The 22,969-nt window shown below is 41.9% G+C and overlaps 2 protein-coding genes and 2 pseudogenes across 10 annotated transcripts in view; all 4 read left to right on the forward strand.

Moving 5' to 3' along the window:
- LOC122700236 (protocadherin alpha-2-like) overlaps positions 1–22,969 on the forward strand; it is a 165,882-nt gene that overhangs the window by 57,401 nt on the left and 85,512 nt on the right.
- The window catches only part of LOC122700233 (protocadherin alpha-C2), a 190,562-nt gene that overhangs the window by 50,820 nt on the left and 116,773 nt on the right, over positions 1–22,969 (forward strand). Inside the window, exons 1-2 of one of the 9 annotated variants that reach the window (XM_043912982.1) lie at positions 17,187–19,845; positions 22,692–22,929. The exons of 5 other annotated variants lie outside the window; for them this stretch is intronic. In XM_043912982.1, coding sequence (XP_043768917.1) covers positions 17,416–19,845; positions 22,692–22,712 — 2,451 coding nt within the window. In that variant the 5' untranslated portion in view covers positions 17,187–17,415 and the 3' untranslated portion in view covers positions 22,713–22,929. Of the gene's footprint in view, positions 1–1,778; positions 1,922–11,207; positions 13,763–17,186; positions 19,846–22,691; positions 22,930–22,969 lie in introns of those variants that run through there. 3 more of the 9 variants (XM_043912984.1, XM_043912979.1, XM_043912974.1) reach the window with 3 other exon arrangements.
- Positions 1–22,969, forward strand: part of LOC122700248 — a 127,260-nt pseudogene that overhangs the window by 18,778 nt on the left and 85,513 nt on the right.
- LOC122700250 overlaps positions 1–22,969 on the forward strand; it is a 119,065-nt pseudogene that overhangs the window by 10,590 nt on the left and 85,506 nt on the right.

Consider the following 22,969-nt stretch of genomic DNA (forward strand, 5'->3'; position numbering starts at 1 on the left):
CACCCAGCTTGAGGGAGGGATCTTAATTTCTCCACGAGGGATGGAACCAGAGCTTGCTGCAGGGGAAGCACCGAATCGTAACCTTTGGACCACTAGGGAAATCCCCAAGGATTGCTTTTAACATTCTTGCCAAAAAAGGAGTTAGTCCATTTGTTTTGAAACTATAACACCTTATTTTTATAACTCTGTTTAACATGCTCTGTATTAGATGGCATTAAAATGAGGCAAATTATTAGTATCCCCAACTTTCAATGGCTTAGCATTTGTGATAGCCTGTTTCAAGATGAGTGAAGAACCCACAGGTTTATTAATATACTGTAGTAAGTTAGCTATATGATAACCTTGGAATGTGGGAGCTTTAAAAGCTATCTTTCATATGTTCTTAATCAATGAAGCAACTCTTTAAGGCAAAAGTGGAACAGATGTTCAGCATGGAGTCATTCTCATAGGAACTGGAGTATTTCTATCAGCAAACATGAAGAAGTTTGTTTCCTTGTCATATCTCTTTCTGAATTTAGTCACACCTATATGCTGAAATTTTCCTGCTGTCTTTTAGGTAAATATATTGGTCTTGAATTTATGGTTTCCACAATTAATAAAAGAGAAGTAATTAGAATGAAAAATCTTTGGCATAGATTTATAATTATTGACTCACTATTTTACAAAGTGTTCAGAATAAATATTGTAGCTCACTTTTACATGAAATGTGAGATTTCTTTGGATAACCACTTATAATTTTTTTAAGGAGAGAAATGGGATTTTCCAAATGACTGTCCTCTTCCTGGAAAGATTTCAAATATTGGATAGTTGGCTCCTTAACAATCTTGAGAATGATTAAAATTTTTTTTCTAAGACAACACTGATAAGCTTTATTGCAATCGATGAATAATTGTTAGGCAAATTTCATTGTTTAAAAAAATGAGATAAAAGAGGAAAACAAAATTGAGTGATTACATGATATTTAGAATGCTCCTTATACCCTAGTCTCCTTAAGCCAATTTTGGAATAAAATGGGTATGAACAAAGTGACAAATACAATTTGGATTTCTGATCAGTATGGTTTTAGGGGGGGGTTAGGAAGATTATTTTTACAAACAACAGTGGATATAACACAAATTTAAGTTGTCATTCAGGATGGAAATGACAACATTCACCCTGGGCAGATCTAGTAATTGGGAAAAAAAACGTTTAAATGAGACAAAGATAAATATGTTTCATATTTCCAGGAGTCAGTATTTGGTAAATTCATTAGCATCAGAGCAAATAAGTTTTTGGACAGCTTAGAAGTAGCTTGCATATTAGCACTGATTCGGAACATCATCATGTTGAGAAGGTAACAGAGAATTGGCATTTTGAATTATCTTGTACACAACTGGACTAAATGTTTAGAGTAATTTAACACAGTATAAGGTTTAAGCAATAGAAAATTATAGCGTTAGCAATTAAATAAACTTAGTAAGAGGCCATTCAAAATTATCAAGTTCTGAAAGTCTTTTAAAAACTGTATCACTAGTAACTTACAAACATGGATTTTTTTCATGTTCATATACATAATAGTGCAGTAGTATGTTCTCTTAGATGTCTATATAAAAAATAGAACTCTTCTTGGAATTCTAACTTCTAAAACCAAACCACCTTTAAAGAGTTAGTGGTCACACACAAGGAATGAAAGAACTAAAGGCTGACAAAAACAGACTAATATGAAGGAATCACGAAAGAAGTCAAATAAGTGAAAGAAATAATATGAACGCCAAACGCACTTCCACTTTGACCCACAGGATGTCGTTGTTCTCCAAGGAGAGGATTGTTTGAACGGAAAAAAGTAAAGATTATTCCCGGAACAGAAAGACCCATCACTGTTCCGGTGCTTTAAAGACTATACACACACCCATATTGTTAAGATTAGTTGGGATATCAGGACTAAGACTCAAAGATCTCGAAAGGACTACGTATTTCTACTCAGGAAATGTGATTTACTAACCAGGAGCGATGTTAGCTTCAGGATCTGGTGGCCCGGGAGCCCGGCGCCTCCTGCTCTCACTTCTGCTTCTCGCGGCCTGGGAAACTGGGAGCAATCATGTCCACTACTCGGTCTCCGAGGAGGCCAAACACGGCACCTTCGTGGGCCGCATCGCTCAGGACCTCGGGCTGGAGCTGGCGGAGCTGGTGCCCCGCCTGTTCCGGGTGGCGTCCAAAGACCGCGGGGACCTTCTGGAGGTAAATCTGCAGAATGGCATTTTGTTTGTGAATTCTCGGATCGACCGGGAGGAGTTGTGCGGGCGGAGCGCGGAGTGCAGCATCCACCTGGAGGTGATCGTGGACCGGCCGCTGCAGGTGTTCCATGTGGAGGTGGAGGTGAAGGACATTAACGACAACCCGCCTGTGTTCCCAGCGACACACAGAAATCTCTTTATTTCCGAAGCTAGGGCTCTTGAGTCTCATTTTTCACTAGAGGGCGCCTCCGATGCAGATATCGGGGAGAACGCTCTGTTGACTTACAGACTGACCCCCAACGAGTATTTCTCTCTGGAAGTACCGAGCAACGATGAGCAGGTAAAACCGCTCGAACTAGTACTTAAAAAACGTTTAGACAGAGAAGTCGCTTCAGAGCTTCTCTTGGTGCTCAAAGCAACGGATGGGGGCAAACCTGAACTGACAGGCACTGTAAAGATAAACATCACAGTGCTGGATGCAAATGACAACGCCCCAGTTTTTGACAAAGCAGTTCACCGTATAAAATTACTGGAAAATGCAAGAAATGGCACACTGGTTATTAGACTTAACGCCTCAGATTTGGACGAGGGTTCAAACGGCCACATTCTTTATTCCTTTGCAACTGATGTTTCCACTAAGACAGAAGCCTCTTTTCGCATAGATTCAAACAGCGGAGAAATAAGAGTAAATGGAAAAATAGATTTCGAAGAAACTAAATTATGGAAACTTCAAATAGAAGCAGTTGACAAGGGAAATCCTCCAATGTTTGGCCACTGCACAGTCTTGATAGAAGTCTTGGACATCAATGATAATGCTCCCAAGTTACTAGTGACATCACTGTTGCTTTCTATTCCAGAGGATGCTCCACTAGGGACCGTCATCACTCTAATCAGTGTAACTGACCTTGACATCGGTAGCAATGCCCAGGTGACCTGCTCACTAACACCCCACGTCCCCTTCAAACTGGTGTCCACCTTCAAGAATTACTATTCGCTAGTGCTGGACAGTTCCCTGGACAGAGAGAAAGTGTCAGAATATGCTCTAGCACTGATCGCGAAGGACGGGGGCTCGCCTGCCTTGTCCACCACTGCCAGCGTGTCCGTGGAGGTGGCCGACGTGAACGACAACGCGCCCGCGTTCCCGCAGCCCGAGTACACGGTGTTCGTCAAGGAGAACAACCCGCCCGGCTGCCATATCTTCACCGTGTCGGCGCGGGACGCGGACGCGCAGGAGAACGCGCTGGTGTCCTACTCGCTGGTGGAGCGGCGGGTGGGCGAGCGCGCGCTGTCGAGCTACGTGTCGGTGCACGCGGAGAGCGGCAAGGTGTACGCGCTGCAGCCGCTGGACCACGAGGAGCTGGAGCTGCTGCAGTTCCAGGTGAGCGCGCGCGACGCGGGCGTGCCGCCCCTGGGCAGCAACGTGACGCTGCAGGTGTTCGTGCTGGACGAGAACGACAACGCGCCTGCGCTGCTGCCGCCCGGGCCAGGCGGAGGACCCGGCGCGGTGAGCCAGGTGGTGTCGAGGTCGGTGGACGCGGGCCACGTGGTGGCGAAGGTGCGCGCGGTGGACGCGGACTCGGGCTACAACGCGTGGCTGTCGTACGAGCTGCAGCCGGCGGCGGGTGGCGCGCGCATCCCGTTCCGCGTGGGGCTGTACAGCGGCGAGATCAGCACGACGCGCGCCCTGGACGAGGCGGACGCGCCGCGCCAGCGCCTGCTGGTGCTGGTGAAGGACCACGGCGAGCCGGCGCTGACGGCCACGGCCACCGTGCTGCTGTCGCTGGAGGACAGCGGCCAGGCGCCCAAGGCCTCTTCGCGGGCGTTGTCTGGTGCAGCTGGCGCAGAGACGGCGTTAGTGGATGTGAACGTGTACCTGATCGTCGCCATCTGCGCGGTGTCCAGCCTGTTGGTGCTCACGCTGCTGCTGTACACGGCGCTGCGGTGCTCGGCGCCGCCCAGCGAGGGCGCGTGCGGGCCGGTGAAGCCCAGGCTGGTGTGCTCCAGCGCGGCGGGGAGCTGGTCTTACTCGCAGGAGAGGCGGCAGAGGGTGTGCTCTGGGGAGGGGCCGCCCAAGACCGACCTCATCGCCTTCAGTCCTAGTGTTCCCCCAGGTTTGAATTCTGGAGATATTGGAGACCAACAGGAGTTTTGCGAGAATGTAAGTACAGTAATTCTGGGATGTATCATGCCTATTAATGTCAATCACATAGTAGTTCACCAACAAATTACTCTAAGTCCATTGCTTGAAATATTTGTTGTCTTTTTCTTGTGATCGTTTATTCTAAAGCACAATGGAAGTCCAGTCATTTTTACTTCTTTTCTCCACAATCTTCTTAAATACACTTGAGAATATTATTTAATTGTTGGAAATACTAATAATAGTAATAATGAAGTAGACTGTCACAGCTTCCTGTAAATGAGCAAGGCTAAGTCAGCCAAGAAGGAAAGTATCACTGATGGAAATGGAGCATGTGGGTGAGGCTCAAATATTCTACTTCTCAATTTTGCTGCAAGTTCATTCTTCCTATTCATTTTTAAAAATTCTATTCTATTTGGTGCCCTCCACTCATGTTTGTGCCTTCAAAATTTCCATAATAATTCATAGTTCCATAATTTGGTTAATTTGAGTTTAAACATGTTGGAATTCTTACCTCCCTATAAGTTTGTGTATTACTGTCAGGCATGGGCTGTTAAGGTGGCTTAATTTTATAAATCATTTCTTTATAATCAATAGCACGCTTCTTTCATAAAGTAGGTAGAATTTTAGCCTTTCTTTTGGGTATGATTTTACTTTTTTGCCTTTAATCCCTTCATTATTTAAACTCCTTTTCTTCATAGTCTTCAGATGCTTGAGATATACAAACAAAAATTTTTTTTCTAATATAATGATGGGTTTGCTAATTGCCTGGTGGCTTGCTACTCTCCTCCACATTAATTTGCTGATTTTTATTTGGAAGATTTATTTGAGCATTGATTATAATTCTATTTCTTGCATTCATGGTACCTATAATGAGGTTGTGGGAAAATTCATACTCCTTTGTGCTTTGAGTTTCAAAAATGTCTTCTCATATATGCAGAACTGTGATACTTCTGTCCATGTTCACCAAGCTGCTTGGACTTCAAAATAACATTGCCTTAAATAACTTAAGCCTGATAACCATGGAATATCTATAAAGGCACTTCCACTTGACTGGTGCTGTTGAAAACATTTCAAAATTAACATTGTGTACTTAAAATATTTTTAAACATTGTGTACTTTAGATACATTTGATGCAAATTTCTTTTTGCTCCAATGCTATATTCATGTGAATGGTTTTCCCTAAAGAGGTCACAGAGAACTTGAAATTAGAGCCGTAAGGGTATGAATCAAATAATGTGGAAGTTGATTTTGTTCTTTTTGGCTCAGTTGTGCAAACTAGTGATTCTTTAATTGTATAGTATGGAGAAATAAATTATATATGATATATTTACATGTAGGTGGAGAACCACACTATAGATAGGGTAAAGTTAATGGAAATTCTGAGATAGCTATTTTCTACCCAGAAAGTAGGATGATTTCCATAAAGATGAACATTAGGAAATCTTCAGAAAAGGAAAAGTCATATCTTGATTTATGGCACTGGAATCTTCTTCATCCACAGCTACAGACTACAAGAGTTAAGGATACAACATTGGTCACTAACTATAATCAACCACCACTATTTGAGATATTTCTATTTGTAAGATATGGTATAAAGGGCTTAAATAATAATTTTGTTTAAATCTTATAGCAACCTGTAAAGTACATTCAACTATCCAAGTTCTAAAGATTAGATAAGAGATGGTGAGATACTTATCTGTCTTGTCCACTGCCATCCAGTTAATATATGATGGAGATGATATTCAAATGTACATCTCTTAGATTTAAGAGCCATTCTTTTATTAACTGTATAACTTTTTAGAGTAAATCTTTCATTTAATGTTCAATTGCTCAGTTGTGTCTGACTCTTTGCAACCCCATGGACAGCAGCACATCAGGCTTCCCTGTCCTTCACAGTCTCCCAGTCTGCTTAAACTCATGTCCATTGAATTGGTGATGCCATCCAACCATAGTTCTGGCTAGAAAAATCAAGCACAAGCTATATACAAGTTAATTCTCCTTTCTGTTTTACTTAGGAAAAAAACCTCCATGAGTATCTTCATGATTAACTTTGTACAATACCATAACTGAGATAGGAATTAAAGTTTTTTTAATGTTGCTAAGTGATTCTTTTCTCAGAATGTTCATGGTCATCATTATCATTTGTCTTAGTCAATGCCATACTGAGATAGGAGATTTACATTATTAATAATTAAGCATTGTCCAATAAGCACTGTTGATCACTTGTTTGGAAGTGATATAAATAAGCAAAATCATTTAATATATATGGAAAAGCAGAAGACTGTGCTCTGCTACATTCTTGCAGAACACCAAACCCAAATTTTATATATATATATATACACACACACATACATGTACTTATCCTTTTTACACTAATACAATAATAATTATGTTTTGACACATATAAGTGGTAATATAATTATTTCTTGGATCCTGAATACCAGTGAAAAGCAAAGGAGAAAAGGAAAGATATTCTCATTTGAATGCAGAGTTCCAAAGCATAGCAAGTAGAGATAAGAAAGCCTTCCTCAGCGATCAATGCAAAGAAATAGGGGAAAACAACAAAATGGGAAAGACTGGAGATCTCTTCAAGAAAATTAGAGATACCAAGGGGACATTTCATGCAAAGATGGGTTTGATAAAGGACAGAAATGGTATGGACCTAACAGAAGCAGAAGATATTAAGAAGAGGTGGCAAGAATACACAGAAGAACTGTACAAAAAAGATCTTCATGACCCAGATAATCATGATGGTGTGATTACTCACCTAGAGCCAGACATCCTGGAATGTGAAGTCAAGTGGGCCTTAGAAAGCATCACTATGAACAAAGCTAGTGGAGGTGATGGAATTCCAGTTGAGCTATTTCAAATCCTGGAAGATTATGCTGTGAAAGTGCTGCACTCAATATGCCAGCAAATTTGGAAAACTCAGCAGTGGCCACAGGACTGGAAAAGGTGTTTTCATTCCAGTCCCAAAGAATGCTCAAACTACTGCACAATTGCATTCATCTCACATGCTAGTAAAGTAATGCTCAAAATTCTCCAAGTCAGGCTTCAGCAATACGTGAACCATGAACTTCCAGATGTTCAAGCTGGTTTTAGAAAAGGCAGAGGAACCAGAGATCAAATTGCACCTGCTGGATCACCGAAAAAGCAAGAGAGTTCCAGAAAAACATCTATTTCTGCCTTATTGACTCTGCCAAAGCCTTTGACTGTGTGGATCACAATAAACTGTGGAAAGTTCTGAAAGAGATGGGAATACCAAACCACCTGACCTGCCTCTTGAGAAACCTATATGCAGGTCAGGAAGCAACAGTTAGAACTGGACATGGAACAACAGACTGGTTCCAAATAGGAAAAGGCGTACATCAAGGCTGTATATTGTCACCCTGTTTATTTAACTTATATGCAGGGTACATCATGAGAAACACTGGGCTGGAAGAAGCACAAGCTGGAATCAAGATTGCTGGGAGAAATATCAATAACCTCAGACATGCAGATGATACCACCCTTATGGCAGAAAGTGAAGAGGAGCTAAAAAGCCTCTTGATGAAAGTGAAAGAGGAGAGTGAAAAAGTTGGTTTAAAACTCAACATTCAGAAAACTAAGATCATGGCATCTGGTCCCATCACTTCATGTGAAATAGATGGGGAAACAGTGGAAACAGTGTCAGACTTTATATTTTTGGGCTCCAAAATCACTGCAGATGGTGATTGCAGCCATGAAATTAAAAGACACTTACTCCTTGGAAGGAAAGTTATGACCAACCTAGACAGCATATTAAAAAGCAGAGACATTACTTTGCCAACAAAGGTCTGTCTAGTCAAGGCTGTGGTTTTTCCAGTAGTCATGTATGGATATGAGAGTTGGACCGTGAAGAAAGCTGAGTGCCGAAAAATTGATGCTTTTGAACTGTGGTGTTGGAGAAGACTCTTGAGAGTCCCTTGGACTGTAAGGAGATCCAGCCAGTCCATCCTAAAGAAGATCAGTCCTGGGTGTTCATTGGAAGGACTGATGCTGAAGCTGAAACTCCAATACTTTGGGCACCTCATGTGAAGAGTTGACTCATTGGAAAGGACCCTGATGCTGGGAGGGATTGGGAGCAGGAGGAGAAGGGGATAACAGAGGATGAGATGTCTGGATAGCACCAGTGACTCGATGGACATGAGTTTGAATAAACTTCTGGAGTTGGTGATGGACAGGGAGGCCTGGCGTGCTGCAATTCATGGGGTCGCAAAGAGTTGTACATGACTGAGCGACTGAACTGAACTGAATTGAATACCAGTGAAGGATCAGTAAGTGTTTCCAAAATTGTATACTTCAGGAATAGCTTTAAAGGTGTATATTTCCCATAAAAATCTTTGAATGTGTGTAGGTCTTTCAGAATTCAGTCTTCTTCAGTCTTACTGTTGCCTGAGAGATTGTGCCAACTGAACAAATAATCTGTGATCAAATAACTGTATATTTCAATGAGTCATGATAGCACAGAGTGAACATCACTGCTTATATTCTGTAGTTTTGTAGATACAATGCTGAATGGTACTTCTAATCCATTAATTTTGAAAAACCTACTGGTTTCCAAGAGTGGCTTCAAGATTTATTTTTGGTTCTATGTTTTCAATAAATAGTAGTACTAGATCTATTATGGAATATTAGTGGATGATGAGGACTGGCAGAACATTAAACCATGCACTCTAACACTTGACTAGCAGGACCTACAGCTGGAATTTAAGACTAAGCAGATTGATTTTGAGAAGGTCAGGGTCAAAGTTCCTTAATCTTTTCAGTCAATCTTACAAAATCAATGTTAACATATTATATAGATGTGATTTCTTGGCACCAGCCTATTACCAGATCTCAGGCCCATCCCCAAAGATAAGTTCAAAGATATAATCTATTCTATAGGAGCTAGTTGAGATGATGAAATCTGAAGTATCACAGCCAAAATGCAACGGATGTGACATTGGTTCATACAGTATATCCAACTCTTTTATGACTTGGGCATTCTTCCAGTGTCACTTAATATACTTGTGTAACATGTGGTTTCAATTTAGACATGTAATATAATCTCTCAGATAAACTTTCTCATATTTATTTCTCTACCTTTAAAAAACATCATGTTGCATGTAACATCTCAATCCCAAGTTTCCTTGGGGAAGTGGTTGGAAGTTTGTTGCTTCTTTCTTCTGCCAAATCTGACCAGCTTCAAATATCATGTTAGATCTACTGTTCTCTAGCCTAATGGTATACTTTGAAAATAGGCCTATTTGACTGGTTGTTTTTTATTAATAGATGCATAACAGAATTCAGTGTCACAAATGGTTATCAGTCTGTTTTGTTAGTTTTTTAAAAAGGAATTTTAAATTTACTTTAAAGACAGTTCTAGCAGAATAATAATGTTGGGAAAAGAACAGACTTGAAATAAATGAAACAAGATTTGAAATTAGCAATAGAACATATGTGTGTATTCATGATAAAAGAAAATATTAACATAAAAATAAATATACTAGCAATTTTTTACTGTAATATTTTTAGATTGGATATGAACCATCAAAACTGTACAACAAAATACTCAAGCTAGAATGATATTTATCCTGAACCACTTTCTTCTCTCAGTTTTCATTGTACCCTTTTTTCCTTACTCAAATCCCAAAGTAATATGAAACAATAAAGGACATGTAACTAAAGTGCAACTTCAGGCAATGAAAATTCACATCAGTTCTAAATTTCTAGTTGATATCTTATGAAATTGAATTTCCATTAACACTGAGGTCATTTAGTTTTTGGTTAAATCGATTATTTTCTGTTTTCTTTAGCACAATATTAGGCACTTAGAGGCAAAGTGTTTAAAAATAATTTCCCTTATTTTGGATAAATTTACAACCTCAAACCCAGAATTTTTTAAAAGAAGAAATAGGTCAACTATTCTCATGACTATATCTTGATAAATATATAAAAGCCAATGTTGTTGAGAGGAAATACCAATATGGCACAGAAGTTTTCATGGTGATTTTTATTTCATTGAATGGTAAAAAAGTTCACCATGAAAGAAGTAGTCTTTCATATACTGACACCATTACATAAAGTAACAAAGTAATCATTTTGATACCTGTTATTGTTAGCAATGCAGCTTACATGAGAAATCATATATGCCAAATATAAATTTCATTTACATCAATAGACTTTTCTCTTGTGAATTTCCTGTCTTAAATCACCAAATTTGAAATATATTTTTGTTTTCCTTGTTGTTCTTTAGTGGATATAAAGTTTCTTGTAACAGGAACACAATTAAATGTAAATACCAATGAAGAATTAGAACTAAAGAAAAATATAAATCAAAAGCAAGTACATAGTGCACATAGATAAAAATACAATATGTAGGCTTAAAAACTAAAGAATTGTTATTAAAGTTTCAAATTTGTCTTTGAGTTTCCTAGCAGTTGAAGTATCAAGAGAAACTAGAAGTAAAACAATTTTTATATGAGGAAATGTTTGACTCTTTTTTTCATAAGGCTACCTATGGAATTGATCTCTCTCTGTCTCTCTCGGTGTGTGTATACGTGTAGATAAGGAAAAGAGCTCTACATCAAACATAGGAACAAACATTTCAGTTTGACGTTAATCAATAAAAAAACACCATTTTCCATATACCATCAATTTCAATATGACTTAAAATCTGAATGTTCCACAAATAAACACTTTGGAAATATTTAGGGTATAAAATAGCTTGAAACACGTGCACTTATTTCTCTTCAAGTACAATTCTGTGGTGTTGGATGTAGGGTACAATACTCACAATTTCAGGCACAAGGTGTCGCTCTTTACTTGGAGGAAGTAGTTCATTCAGGGGTTAGTCTGCGCTGCCAGGAACTCCCCATTTAAAGACTCCGTCATGCCGGATGCTATCGTTAAAGGATCCTTTGAAACTTCTCCAAGATTCAGCAAGATATTTAACCGGGAACTGGAGTCTATGGTACTGTAAGTGTAAAGTATCGTATTTTGGAAGTCAGTATATGAGATGTCCGCGACTCAAAGAAGTGGATTGGGCAATGGGCGACTGCTGCTGTCGCTTCTGCTCCTCGCAGCTTGGGAGTCAGGGAGCGGCCAGGTCCACTACTCCGTCCCTGAGGAGGCAAAACACGGCACCTTCGTGGGTCGCATCGCCCAGGACCTGGGACTGGAGCTGGCGGAGCTGGTGCCCCGCCTGTTCCGGGTGGCGTCCAAAGGCCGCGGGGACCTTCTGGAGGTAAATCTACAGAATGGCATTTTGTTTGTGAATTCTCGGATCGACCGGGAGGAGCTGTGCGGACGGAGCGCGGAGTGCAGCATCCACCTGGAGGTGATCGTGGACCGGCCGCTGCAGGTGTTCCACGTGGAGGTGGAGGTGAAGGACATTAACGACAATCCTCCTGTGTTCTCTCTCAGAGAACAAAAGCTGCTGATTTCTGAATCTAAACAACCTGACTCTCGTTTTCCTCTAGAGGGAGCTTCTGATGCGGATATAGGAGAGAATGCTCAATTGACCTACAGACTAAGTAAAAATGAGTACTTTTCTTTAGAATTACCAATAAATAGTAAGCCGACTAAAAAACTGTCACTTACGTTAAAGAAGTCTCTAGACAGAGAGAAAACTCCGGAATTTAATTTACTACTGACGGCTGCAGATGGAGGGAAACCGGAGCTCACTGGCACTGTTCAACTCTTCATCCGCATCTTGGATATTAACGACAATGATCCGGAATTTGAACAATCAGAATACAAGGTGAGATTGATGGAAAACGCAGCTAAAGGAACTCTTGTGATACAGTTAAATGCCACAGATCAAGATGAAGGAGTCAATGGGGAGGTAACATACTCCTTAATGTCAATTAAGCCCAATGGAAAACCTTTATTTACACTAGATGAAAATAACGGAGAAGTGAAGGTCAATGGAACTTTAGACTATGAAGAAAACAAGTTTTATGAAATTGAAGTACAGGCCACAGATAAGGGGAATCCCCCAATGGCAGGTCACTGCACAGTCTGGGTTGAAATCTTAGATGCCAATGATAACGCCCCTGAAATCACTGTCACTTCCCTGTCTCTACCAGTACGAGAGGACACTCAGCCAAGCACTGTCATTGCGCTGATCAGTGTATCTGATCGAGACTCTGGTGACAATGGACAGGTAATCTGCTTTCTAACGCCCAACGTCCCCTTCAAGATTGTGTCCACATTCAAGAACTATTATTCACTAGTGCTGGATGGCAGCCTGGACCGTGAGAGCGTGTCTGTCTATAAGTTGATGGTGACAGCGCGGGACGGGGGCTCGCCTTCGCTGTCGGCCACAGCCAGCGTGTCCGTGGAAGTGGCCGACATGAACGACAATGCGCCCGCGTTCGCGCAGCCCGAGTACACGGTGTTCGTCAAGGAGAACAACCCGCCCGGCTGCCACATCTTCACGGTGTCGGCGCGAGATGCGGACGCGCAGGAGAACGCGCTGGTGTCCTACTCGCTGGTGGAGCGGCGGGTGGGCGAGCGCGCGCTGTCGAGCTACGTGTCGGTGCACGCGGAGAGCGGCAAGGTGTACGCGCTGCAGCCGCTGGACCACGAGGAGCTGGAGCTGCTGCAGTTCCAGGTGAGCGCGCGCGACGCGGGCGTGCCGCCCCTGGGCAGCAACGTGACGCTGCAGGTGTTCGTGCTGGACGAGAACGACAACGCGCCTGCGCTGCTGCCGCCCGGGCCAGGCGGAGGACCCGGCGCGGTGAGCCAGGTGCTGTCGAGGTCCGTGGACGCGGGCCACGTGGTGGCGAAGGTGCGCGCGGTGGACGCGGACTCGGGCTACAACGCGTGGCTGTCGTACGAGCTGCAGCCGGCGGCGGGTGGCACGCGCAGCCCGTTCCGCGTGGGGCTGTACAGCGGCGAGATCAGCACGACGCGCGCCCTGGACGAGGCGGACGCGCCGCGCCAGCGCCTGCTGGTGCTGGTGAAGGACCACGGCGAGCCGGCGCTGACGGCCACGGCCACCGTGCTGCTGTCGCTGGAGGACAGCGGCCAGGCGCCCAAGGCCTCTTCGCGGGCGTTGTCTGGTGCAGCTGGCGCAGAGACGGCGTTAGTGGATGTGAACGTGTACCTGATCGTCGCCATCTGCGCGGTGTCCAGCCTGTTGGTGCTCACGCTGCTGCTGTACACGGCGCTGCGGTGCTCGGCGCCGCCCAGCGAGGGCGCGTGCGGGCCGGTGAAGCCCAGGCTGGTGTGCTCCAGCGCGGTGGGGAGCTGGTCTTACTCGCAGGAGAGGCGGCAGAGGGTGTGCTCTGGGGAGGGGCCGCCCAAGACCGACCTCATGGCCTTCAGCCCCAGCCTACCTCCGGGTCTGGATAGAGAAGTCGGAGAAGAGAGGCAGGAGGCAGGATCAAATCAATCCGGTCTGGTGAGTTCTATAGATCCTTCCCTTCTTCTTGAAGTTTATGTTAATTGTTAAAAAAATCCAGTTTATTTCATGGATGTCTTATACTTCGAGTATCGTTTTTAAAAACATTTGTTAGCGAAATGCCAAATGATACACATATCCAATTTTAATCATATAAAGTATTAGGCTACTTAGCCAGTAAATATCCTATTTCTCCTAATGTTTTGTTAGAACATGTTAAAAAAAAAGGAAGATGAAAGAATGACGTTTTTGTCATCACTTTATTAGAAATAATTTATTTTCAACTCATCTACTCAAATCACTCCGTCATCCCTAATCTAATTAATATAGATAATAACTATGGATTTTTAAAATTTTACTCATCCTCTTTGCTTTTTTAAACAAGCTTTAGCTTTGATATTTTCACATTATTAGATCAATGACTTTTGTCACTTCAGGCTTGTATCAAAATTTTAACACTGTTAATTAGTTCTGAAAGGACTTTCTTTTCTTTTTTTTGGTTTTGAACATTCATCATACATCTATTGTCCATTAAATAATCCTCAGTTTTTCCTCTACCAATAAGATAAAACCTGTTTTCATATTATTTGTGGTAAAAGAGTACAGACTTTTGTCTTAGTGTGCTTATTTCATTGAAATAATATAACTAAAATTTCTGTCCATTTTTAATTTTTTAATTTTGTTCTTTGAAATGGGGAGAGATTTATCTACTATGTACTGAAACAAAGCAAACAAAGCTGCCAGAGTCACTAGGCAAATAAGGTTATTAATATTCCTCAATTAAGTCATTCAAACTTGCTAAAGGCATGCATATAGGCTTATAACATCTGCAATATGTGCTAGTTGGCATTACTTCTTAAGTTTCTGGTTTTATCTATATAGAAAAAATTAATTCTATCAAAGTGAAGCCTATTGACATTTATCAGTTTCTTTCATTTTAAATTTCCTATCCTTAAGTGCTTTATTGCTGGCATTTGTAAAAGTTTCTTTCCATGTAATATACCCATGTATATACATGCCCATGTACCACATCTGAAAATTCTAGCAAAAATCATTTGCCTCTAGGTCATCCTTCTAATTCAGTGGTTCTTAGCCACATGTAGGATGGTGGAATTGCTGACCTCTTTTGAGAAGCTAATGAAAGTCATTCTCCCTTTAAAATTACACAGCAAACCACTTGGCATAATAGTCAAAGACTCCATGCTGAAGCTCATCCTTGGACCTCTTTTTGTGAAACTTTGTATCTCAATATTAATTGTCTAAAAAATTCTTTATTCAAAATTAGTCAATAAGATAAAAATGTAAAATATTTCAGGCTCAAAAGTAATTAATCATATAACTTATGAAAGTTTGTAAATATAAATAAATGTGAATGTTAGGTAGGGCACATAATATTACCCATTTCCAAACTAACTTCTTGGAATGACTCAACATCATTTTAATTTAATATAAAATGTAATGTTTTAGGTCCAGGTTAAAATTTTGCAGATTGTTACTATTGCATAATATATAAGTAATCAATACACATTTTAGATAATTCCAAGTTATGTGGATTAATTTCTACAAATTTAGTGTCTTTTATACTTAATTTAAATTTCAAGATTACATTCTAGAATGCAAAATTGTTATTTCATTCTATTTTGTAGTTTGATTGTTTAATTATTGAGCTAACTTTGGATTTTTCTATCAGTTTAATCATTTAATTATGTCTAACAGTGAGTGAGGATGTGTTGGGTCTCCTGAATACATTACAATAAGGTTCCTTGTGAAGTATGGTACATTGACATTTTTGAAAATGGAAGATATAAAATGAATAAGCTTGACGGTGATAGATAGTTTGAATAGTCCCATAGCATCAAAATTCAAATATGTATTTCATTAATTCAGGGTGAGTGTGGTAGTTGATTTAAGTTATTTTACACTTGTAGAATCATTATTGGTTATTATTTTCTGGCTCTTTAAAAATTTCACTTCTCAGTTTCCTTTATTATGTGTTAAAATAGTAATGAGAAATTATTGGTTTAAAGATTTTGATTTAAATTTAAACGAGCTTCTAAATAATATGCTTACTTTTTTTTTTTTACAACTTCTGTAGGATCTTATCTGTGTTCTGTTTTCCCTTAAAGCTAGTCTTGAATTACTGAATAAAATTATGAAGAAATATTTTGATTCTCCCTTGAATCATAGTCAGCATCGTTGTCTTCTGAAGAGAAGCTTATTTTATATAACTACTAACTGGCCTGGAAGGAAGGACATAGAGGGACACAAAATGGTCATTATGAAGTTCATATTCTTTTGACTTTAGTCAATGAGATTGGGCTCCAAAACATTTCATGATATCTTTTTCAGATTAGTGCTCTACTACCACTTCAGAATACCATGAAATTTGGAGGTTTTGACTCAACATTTTACATGAAAATGCTTTACTCTTGCTAGAGTATTCTAGAATCTGCACCCACAATTCATTTTTCAACATATTATAAGAATGAGAGCAGCTGTATGAAAAGTCATCACATGTGAGCATCAAGGAACCAAAAATAACATCTTCCATATTAATGATGAGTTCTAATATTGGTCATATTTATGAATAAAATAATTTATATGAATGAAATATTTTCTCCTTTACTGCTACTGCTGCTGCTAAGTCACTTCAGTCATGTCCAACTCTGTGCGACCTGATCCCTGGGATTCTCCAGGCAAGAACACTGGAGTGGGTTGCCATTTCCTTCTCCAATGCATAAAAGTGAAAAGTGAAAGTGAAGTCGCTCAGTCATGTCCGACTCTTCGCAACCCCATGAACTGCAGCCTACCAGGCTCCTCCATCCATGGGATTTTCCAGGCAAGAGTACTGGAGTGGGGTGCCATTGCCTTCTCCATTCTCCTTTACTAGACAAGGAAATTCTTGGCTTTCTCATAAAGACTTAGAATGAAGTGCTTGTGAGGCATGAAATTCCATTATGAATGTGAATTGTAAGCAATACAAGGGCTGGGGCGGTGTTCTCAGGCATGTCCGACTCTTTGCAATCCTATGCGCTGTAGCCTGCCAGATTCCTCTGTCCATGAAAATTTCCAGGCAAGAATACTGGAGTGGGTTGCCATTTCCTACTTCAGGGCATCTTCCCCACCCAGGAATCAAACCCTTCTCTTGCATCTCCTGCAGTGGCAGGTGGATTCTTTACCACTTTGTCATCTGGGAAGCCCAGTGGCAGGGGTGATAGATATTATTCTTCATTTTATTTTCCACAATAGCTAGCTAATGAGTAACTTCTGCCATGCCACATTTCAATGATTATTTTATGATAGACTTTGAAGCAGAATTATTTTAAAAACTGAAGTATAATAGAAGTATTTGTGCTTTGTTAAGAATATTATATATATTAGATAGGTATTTGCAAATGATCCATGAAACTATCCAAAAAGTTGAAACATATTTAAAGTGAACCAAGAAGTGGCTAAACCAAAAAGAACCTCAGGATCTTTCTTGTACTTACATAATCAGTCACATGATGTCGCTGTATACTCAAAAGGTGAAAAGGGAAAACTCTCCAAGTCCAGATTCCAACAATCCACAGAATAGGATAGACTCCATATTGACCGGAAAGCTGGGTAAAATTTACTGAAGATATACTTACGGAAGGGGAGACTGGTCATAAATGTTGGCAGGCGAGCTATCCCTTAAAACTGACAGTCTCACCTCAGAGATCCCTTTATCTGCAATGGTGTTTTCTTGGCGAGGAGGCTTCGAAGCTCGGTGCCTGCTACTCTCGGTTTTGCTCCTCGCAGCCTGGGAGTCGGGGAGCGGCCAGGTCCATTACTCGGTTCTCGAGGAGGCAAAACACGGCACCTTCGTGGGCCGCATCGCTCAGGACCTAGGGCTGGAGCTGGCGGAGCTGGTGCCGCGCCTGTTCCGGGTGGCGTCCAAAGGCCACGGGGACCTTCTGGAGGTAAATCTGCAGAATGGCATTTTGTTTGTGAATTCTCGGATCGACCGGGAGGAGCTGTGCGGGCGGAGCGCGGAGTGCAGCATCCACCTGGAGGTGATCGTGGACCGGCCGCTGCAGGTGTTCCATGTGGAGGTGGAGGTGAAGGACATTAACGACAACCCGCCAGTATTCAGAGGAGAACAAAAGGTACTCATTTCTGAATCTGCTCCTTTGGAGTCTCTTTTTCCTCTAGAGGGCGCGTCTGATGCGGATATCGGCCTAAACTCTCTTCTGACCTATAGGTTAAGTCTAAATGAGTATTTTACTCTTAAACTAATAACGAAAACCGACAAAAGTATATTGCCTGAACTCATTCTTCGGAAGTCATTGGATAGAGAAGAAATACCAGAACTTAATATGTTGCTGACCGCTCTGGATGGCGGTAAACCCCAGTTAACAGGATCTGTTCAGATTCAAATAACCATCCTGGATGTTAATGACAATGCTCCTGAGTTTGATAAGCCTGGCTATAAAGTGGTGCTGTTTGAAAATGTCCCAAACGGCACCAGAATCATTCAACTAAACGCTTCTGATCTAGATGAAGGACCAAACAGAGAAATTTCCTATGGAATCAGAATGATTCTGCCACGGAGTGAGAAATGTATGTTTTTAATAAATCCAGAAACAGGTGAAATTAGAATTTATGGGAAACTGGATTTTGAAGAGAATAATGAGTATGAAATCCAGGTTAACGCCATTGATAAAGGGATTCCTCCCATGGCTGGTCATTGCACGGTCCTTGTGGAAGTTCTAGACCTGAATGATAATACCCCTGAGGTAATGATCACTTCACTCTCGCTCCCAGTGCGGGAGGACGCTCTGGTGGGCACTGTCATTGCCTTGATCAGCGTGTCCGACTGTGACTCCGGCGCCAATGGGCAGGTGACCTGCTCACTCACACCACCCCATTTCCCCTTCAAGCTGGTGTCCACCTTCAAGAATTACTATTCACTAGTGCTGGACAGCGCCCTGGACCGCGAGAGTGCGTCGAACTATGAGGTGGTGGTGACAGCGAGGGACGGTGGCTTGCCTTCTCTCTCGGCCACCACCAGCGTGTCCGTGGAGGTGGCCGACGTGAACGACAACGCGCCCGCGTTCCTGCAGCCCGAGTACACGGTGTTCGTGAAGGAGAACAACCCGCCCGGCTGCCACATCTTCACCGTGTCGGCGCGAGACGCGGACGCGCAGGAGAACGCGCTGGTGTCCTACTCGCTGGTGGAGCGGCGGGTGGGCGAGCGCGCGCTGTCGAGCTACGTGTCGGTGCACGCGGAGAGCGGCAAGGTGTACGCGCTGCAGCCGCTGGACCACGAGGAGCTGGAGCTGCTGCAGTTCCAGGTGAGCGCGCGCGACGCGGGCGTGCCGCCCCTGGGCAGCAACGTGACGCTGCAGGTGTTCGTGCTGGACGAGAACGACAACGCGCCTGCGCTGCTGCCGCCCGGGCCAGGCGGAGGACCCAGCGCGGTGAGCCAGGTGGTGTCGAGGTCGGTGGGCGCGGGCCACGTGGTGGCGAAGGTGCGCGCTGTGGACGCGGACTCGGGCTACAACGCGTGGCTGTCGTACGAGCTGCAGCCGGCGGCGGGTGGCGCGCGCAGCCCGTTCCGCGTGGGACTGTACACCGGCGAGATCAGCACGACGCGCGCTCTGGACGAGGCGGACGCGCCACGCCAGCGCCTGCTGGTGCTGGTGAAGGACCACGGCGAGCCGGCGCTGACGGCCACGGCCACCGTGCTGCTGTCGCTGGAGGACAGCGGCCAGGCGCCCAAGGCCTCTTCGCGGGCGTTGTCTGGTGCAGCTGGCGCAGAGACGGCGTTAGTGGATGTGAACGTGTACCTGATCGTCGCCATCTGCGCGGTGTCCAGCCTGTTGGTGCTCACGCTGCTGCTGTACACGGCGCTGCGGTGCTCGGCGCCGCCCAGCGAGGGCGCGTGCGGGCCGGTGAAGCCCAGGCTGGTGTGCTCCAGCGCGGTGGGGAGCTGGTCTTACTCGCAGGAGAGGCGGCAGAGGGTGTGCTCTGGGGAGGGGCCGCCCAAGACCGACCTCATCGCCTTCAGTCCCTGTCTTCCAGCGCCTGGAGAAGATTGTTTAAATCCTTCCAGTGAAGTAAGTCCTTGATATAATTTAAGTATGTTAGTCATTTTGTAGTTTTCATATGTATTAGTCCAAATTTTCAAGCATTCGGTTCAGTTCAGTCGCGTCTGACTCTTCTCGACCCCATGGATGCCAGGCTTTCCTTTCCATCACCAGCTCCCAGAGCTTGCTCAAACTGATGTCCGTTGAGTCGGTGATGCCATCCAACCATCTCATCCTCTGCGGTCCCTTTCTCCTTCTGCCTTCAATCTTTCCCAGCATTCCATTTTATCTTTTCCAATTATTTTCAGCATTAAATAATTGGAGAAGATAAAATGGAGGCCATGGATAACCAGATTTAAAGTTTCCTGGCTCTATAATTTTTCATATTATCTATGAATTTCTAGCCTTGAAAGAAATAAGTACATTTGAGTAAACACTGTCTAAGTTCTGATAAATTTATTTTTAATTGGTACTCAATTTCATAATTAAATGAAATTTGCAAGGCTAGTGTAGAGAGTTCCCAGATATCATAAACTAGATTCCTTTACTGCTCTTTACATGCATAGACTTGTAAAGTAATCTTCTTGATCACTCATCTAGTTGCAGTACAATCCCCTTTCAAGTAGTATAATAAAAATTATCAATTCTAAAATGAGTAATTTATGTTATTGCTCCCATAGAGTACCTTCTTTCTTTCCATTGTGATTGGCTACAGTACTGTCGTTATTTACATAAAATATGCCATTTAAAATGTTGTAATATCTATCTAAAGCAGGATGCACCTTATAATTAATGTTTTATAACAATTTAACTGATTCTTTTTCTTGGTAGCACACAAGTAATGGCACATCTTACAATTAGTAACATTTCTTTGATTCCATAAAATATAAGAATAGTTATTCAGGACTTGTCTGGTGGTCCAGTGCCTAAGACTCTGCATTCCCAAAGCAGGAAGACTGGGTTTGATCCCTGGTCTGGGACCCAGCACAACCAAAGAATATTTATTGCCCCCTATTTTGTCCAGGACCTGTTCTAAGATCTTTAATTGTATTATCTCATTTACTTATGAAATCACCCCTACAGTGCAGGTACAATATTTGTTATTAGCATTCTACTGATAAGTCTGAAACTTAAGCCACATAGATCATGCAAAGTGACTCAAACCCAGTTTTGGAGGATCACCACCCCATTGTGGCATGCTACTGCTCTGATACAATTATCAGGTGAATCTTTTAAAAGTGTATTTTACATCTTGTAATTTTCTTCTACACAAAGCCTTTCTAGAGTGTTTTTTAACATGAGGGAAAGAAGTGAGTAAAGAGGGAGATACTGAAAATTAGACAGGCAGAGAAGGAATGAAGATGAAGATGAAAAATATGAATGAGAATAGAGAAAAAATTTAAGACAGTAGGGTTGGCCTTAAAAGTGGCATGATTTTTCCTTAGTAGTGAATGAATAATAGAGAATATAAAGAGAAATGTCGACATAAGAAGAGAGCCATTGAGTTTGTATTTGATGACTTATCTTTCTGGGTAAGTCATCTGAGAATCACATGGTTGGAATGAGGTTGGGAATTTGAGAAAAAAGAAGAAAGTACGGAAGAATCTCTATGGGCAGGAATTATGAATTCACTTGAGGGGTCAATTGAAGTAAAGGTGAGTATAAACTTGTAGAGAATAATGTTAAGTGGCTAATGAACTGAGGAGTTCAATAGAAAGCATGGACAAAATGGTTAGGCTGTGTATTGAAAGCTAAAGAAAATGTTAAAGAGGGGTGATATAAGAAGATATGTACCTATAGGGTATCTGAAAGGGCATGATTTATTTTATTTTTAAAAATTTTAATTTGTGTTGGAGTATAGCCAATAAACAATGTTGTGATAGTTTCAGGTAGACAGCAAAGGGATTCAGTTATACATACACATGTATCCATTCTCCCCCAAACTCCCCTCCCATCCTGACTGCCACATAATATTGAGTAGAGTTCCATGTGCTATGCAGTAGGTTCTTGTTGGCTATCCATTTTAAATATTGCAGTGTGTACATGTCAATAGCAAACTCCCAAACTATTGGAAAGGCATGTTTTAAATGGTTGACTGTGTGGTCTAGGTTAGGTGGAGAGGTAAAAAAGACAAGGTAGGGCCTGATAGACAAGAACAATTAGAATCAAGAAGCTATTCCCATTATAAAAGTAAAGGTGTGTTAATAAAAGTAATGGAGCAATGAGGAGAATGATGGTGAGAGAATATCAAATACTCACATTTTCAGAGGGGAGCAAAGGTTCAGAAATGAACCCAACTCTTATTTCCTGCAGAGTTGGGCAAAAAACAGGCAAGAAAGTTACGGAGCTATACTCTCTCTTTCCTAGCTCTATTGGCATGGAACTTGGTGACTTGGTAAAGATAAAAGTAAGATTCCCTCCCTTTCTTCCTTGCTAGAGGTGTGTTAACATCTGTATCTACTTGTTGTTACTTGGAAAATCAGAGTCAACTTACATGATAGTAGGAAATTCCCCAGTAATGGTATAAGATAGGGAGAAAGAAAAGGGAAGTTTAACTTACTGGTAGTAATTTCATTTTTAGCAAATACATGAGATACTAGTTCTTGGCATGGTTTATATAAATAAAATCCAGGGCTTCAAAGTATTGTTATATCTTAATGGTCAATATTGTGTGTTTATGTACATACACACTCACATACAAACTCATATTTACATCGATGGACATTTTCTTCCAATACAAATATTTTATCCAAATTCACAATCATGTTTGGGGGAACTTAAAAATATTGCATTTATTTAAAATCTGGTATATCAGTTACAGAATTTTCCATGTTCATTTATTTCATTCTTATGTGATTCGTTGTTTCTGTTTGGAGTCAAGGGAGTTGTGTGAGTAGGTCTCAAAAATATTACAGGAAAAGGACATTCCCACCAAAACCTACAAAGCTATGAAGAACTAGAGTCTGATTTCCAAAAGCAAATGTGGACTACTACCTCTTTTTACAAATTCTGCACCACGTTTTACACATGCAAAAATATTTTTGTGGAAAGATGGAACTCATAAACTGATTTCAACTAGAAGCCAGTGCTGAACAGAATACAGTGAGTAACTGTTGCTGGAGAGAAAAACATTTAATATTCCATTACGTATTTG

The sequence above is a fragment of the Cervus elaphus genome, chromosome 9 (assembly GCF_910594005.1).
Source record: "Cervus elaphus chromosome 9, mCerEla1.1, whole genome shotgun sequence".
Classification (NCBI taxonomy): Eukaryota; Metazoa; Chordata; class Mammalia; order Artiodactyla; family Cervidae; genus Cervus; species Cervus elaphus.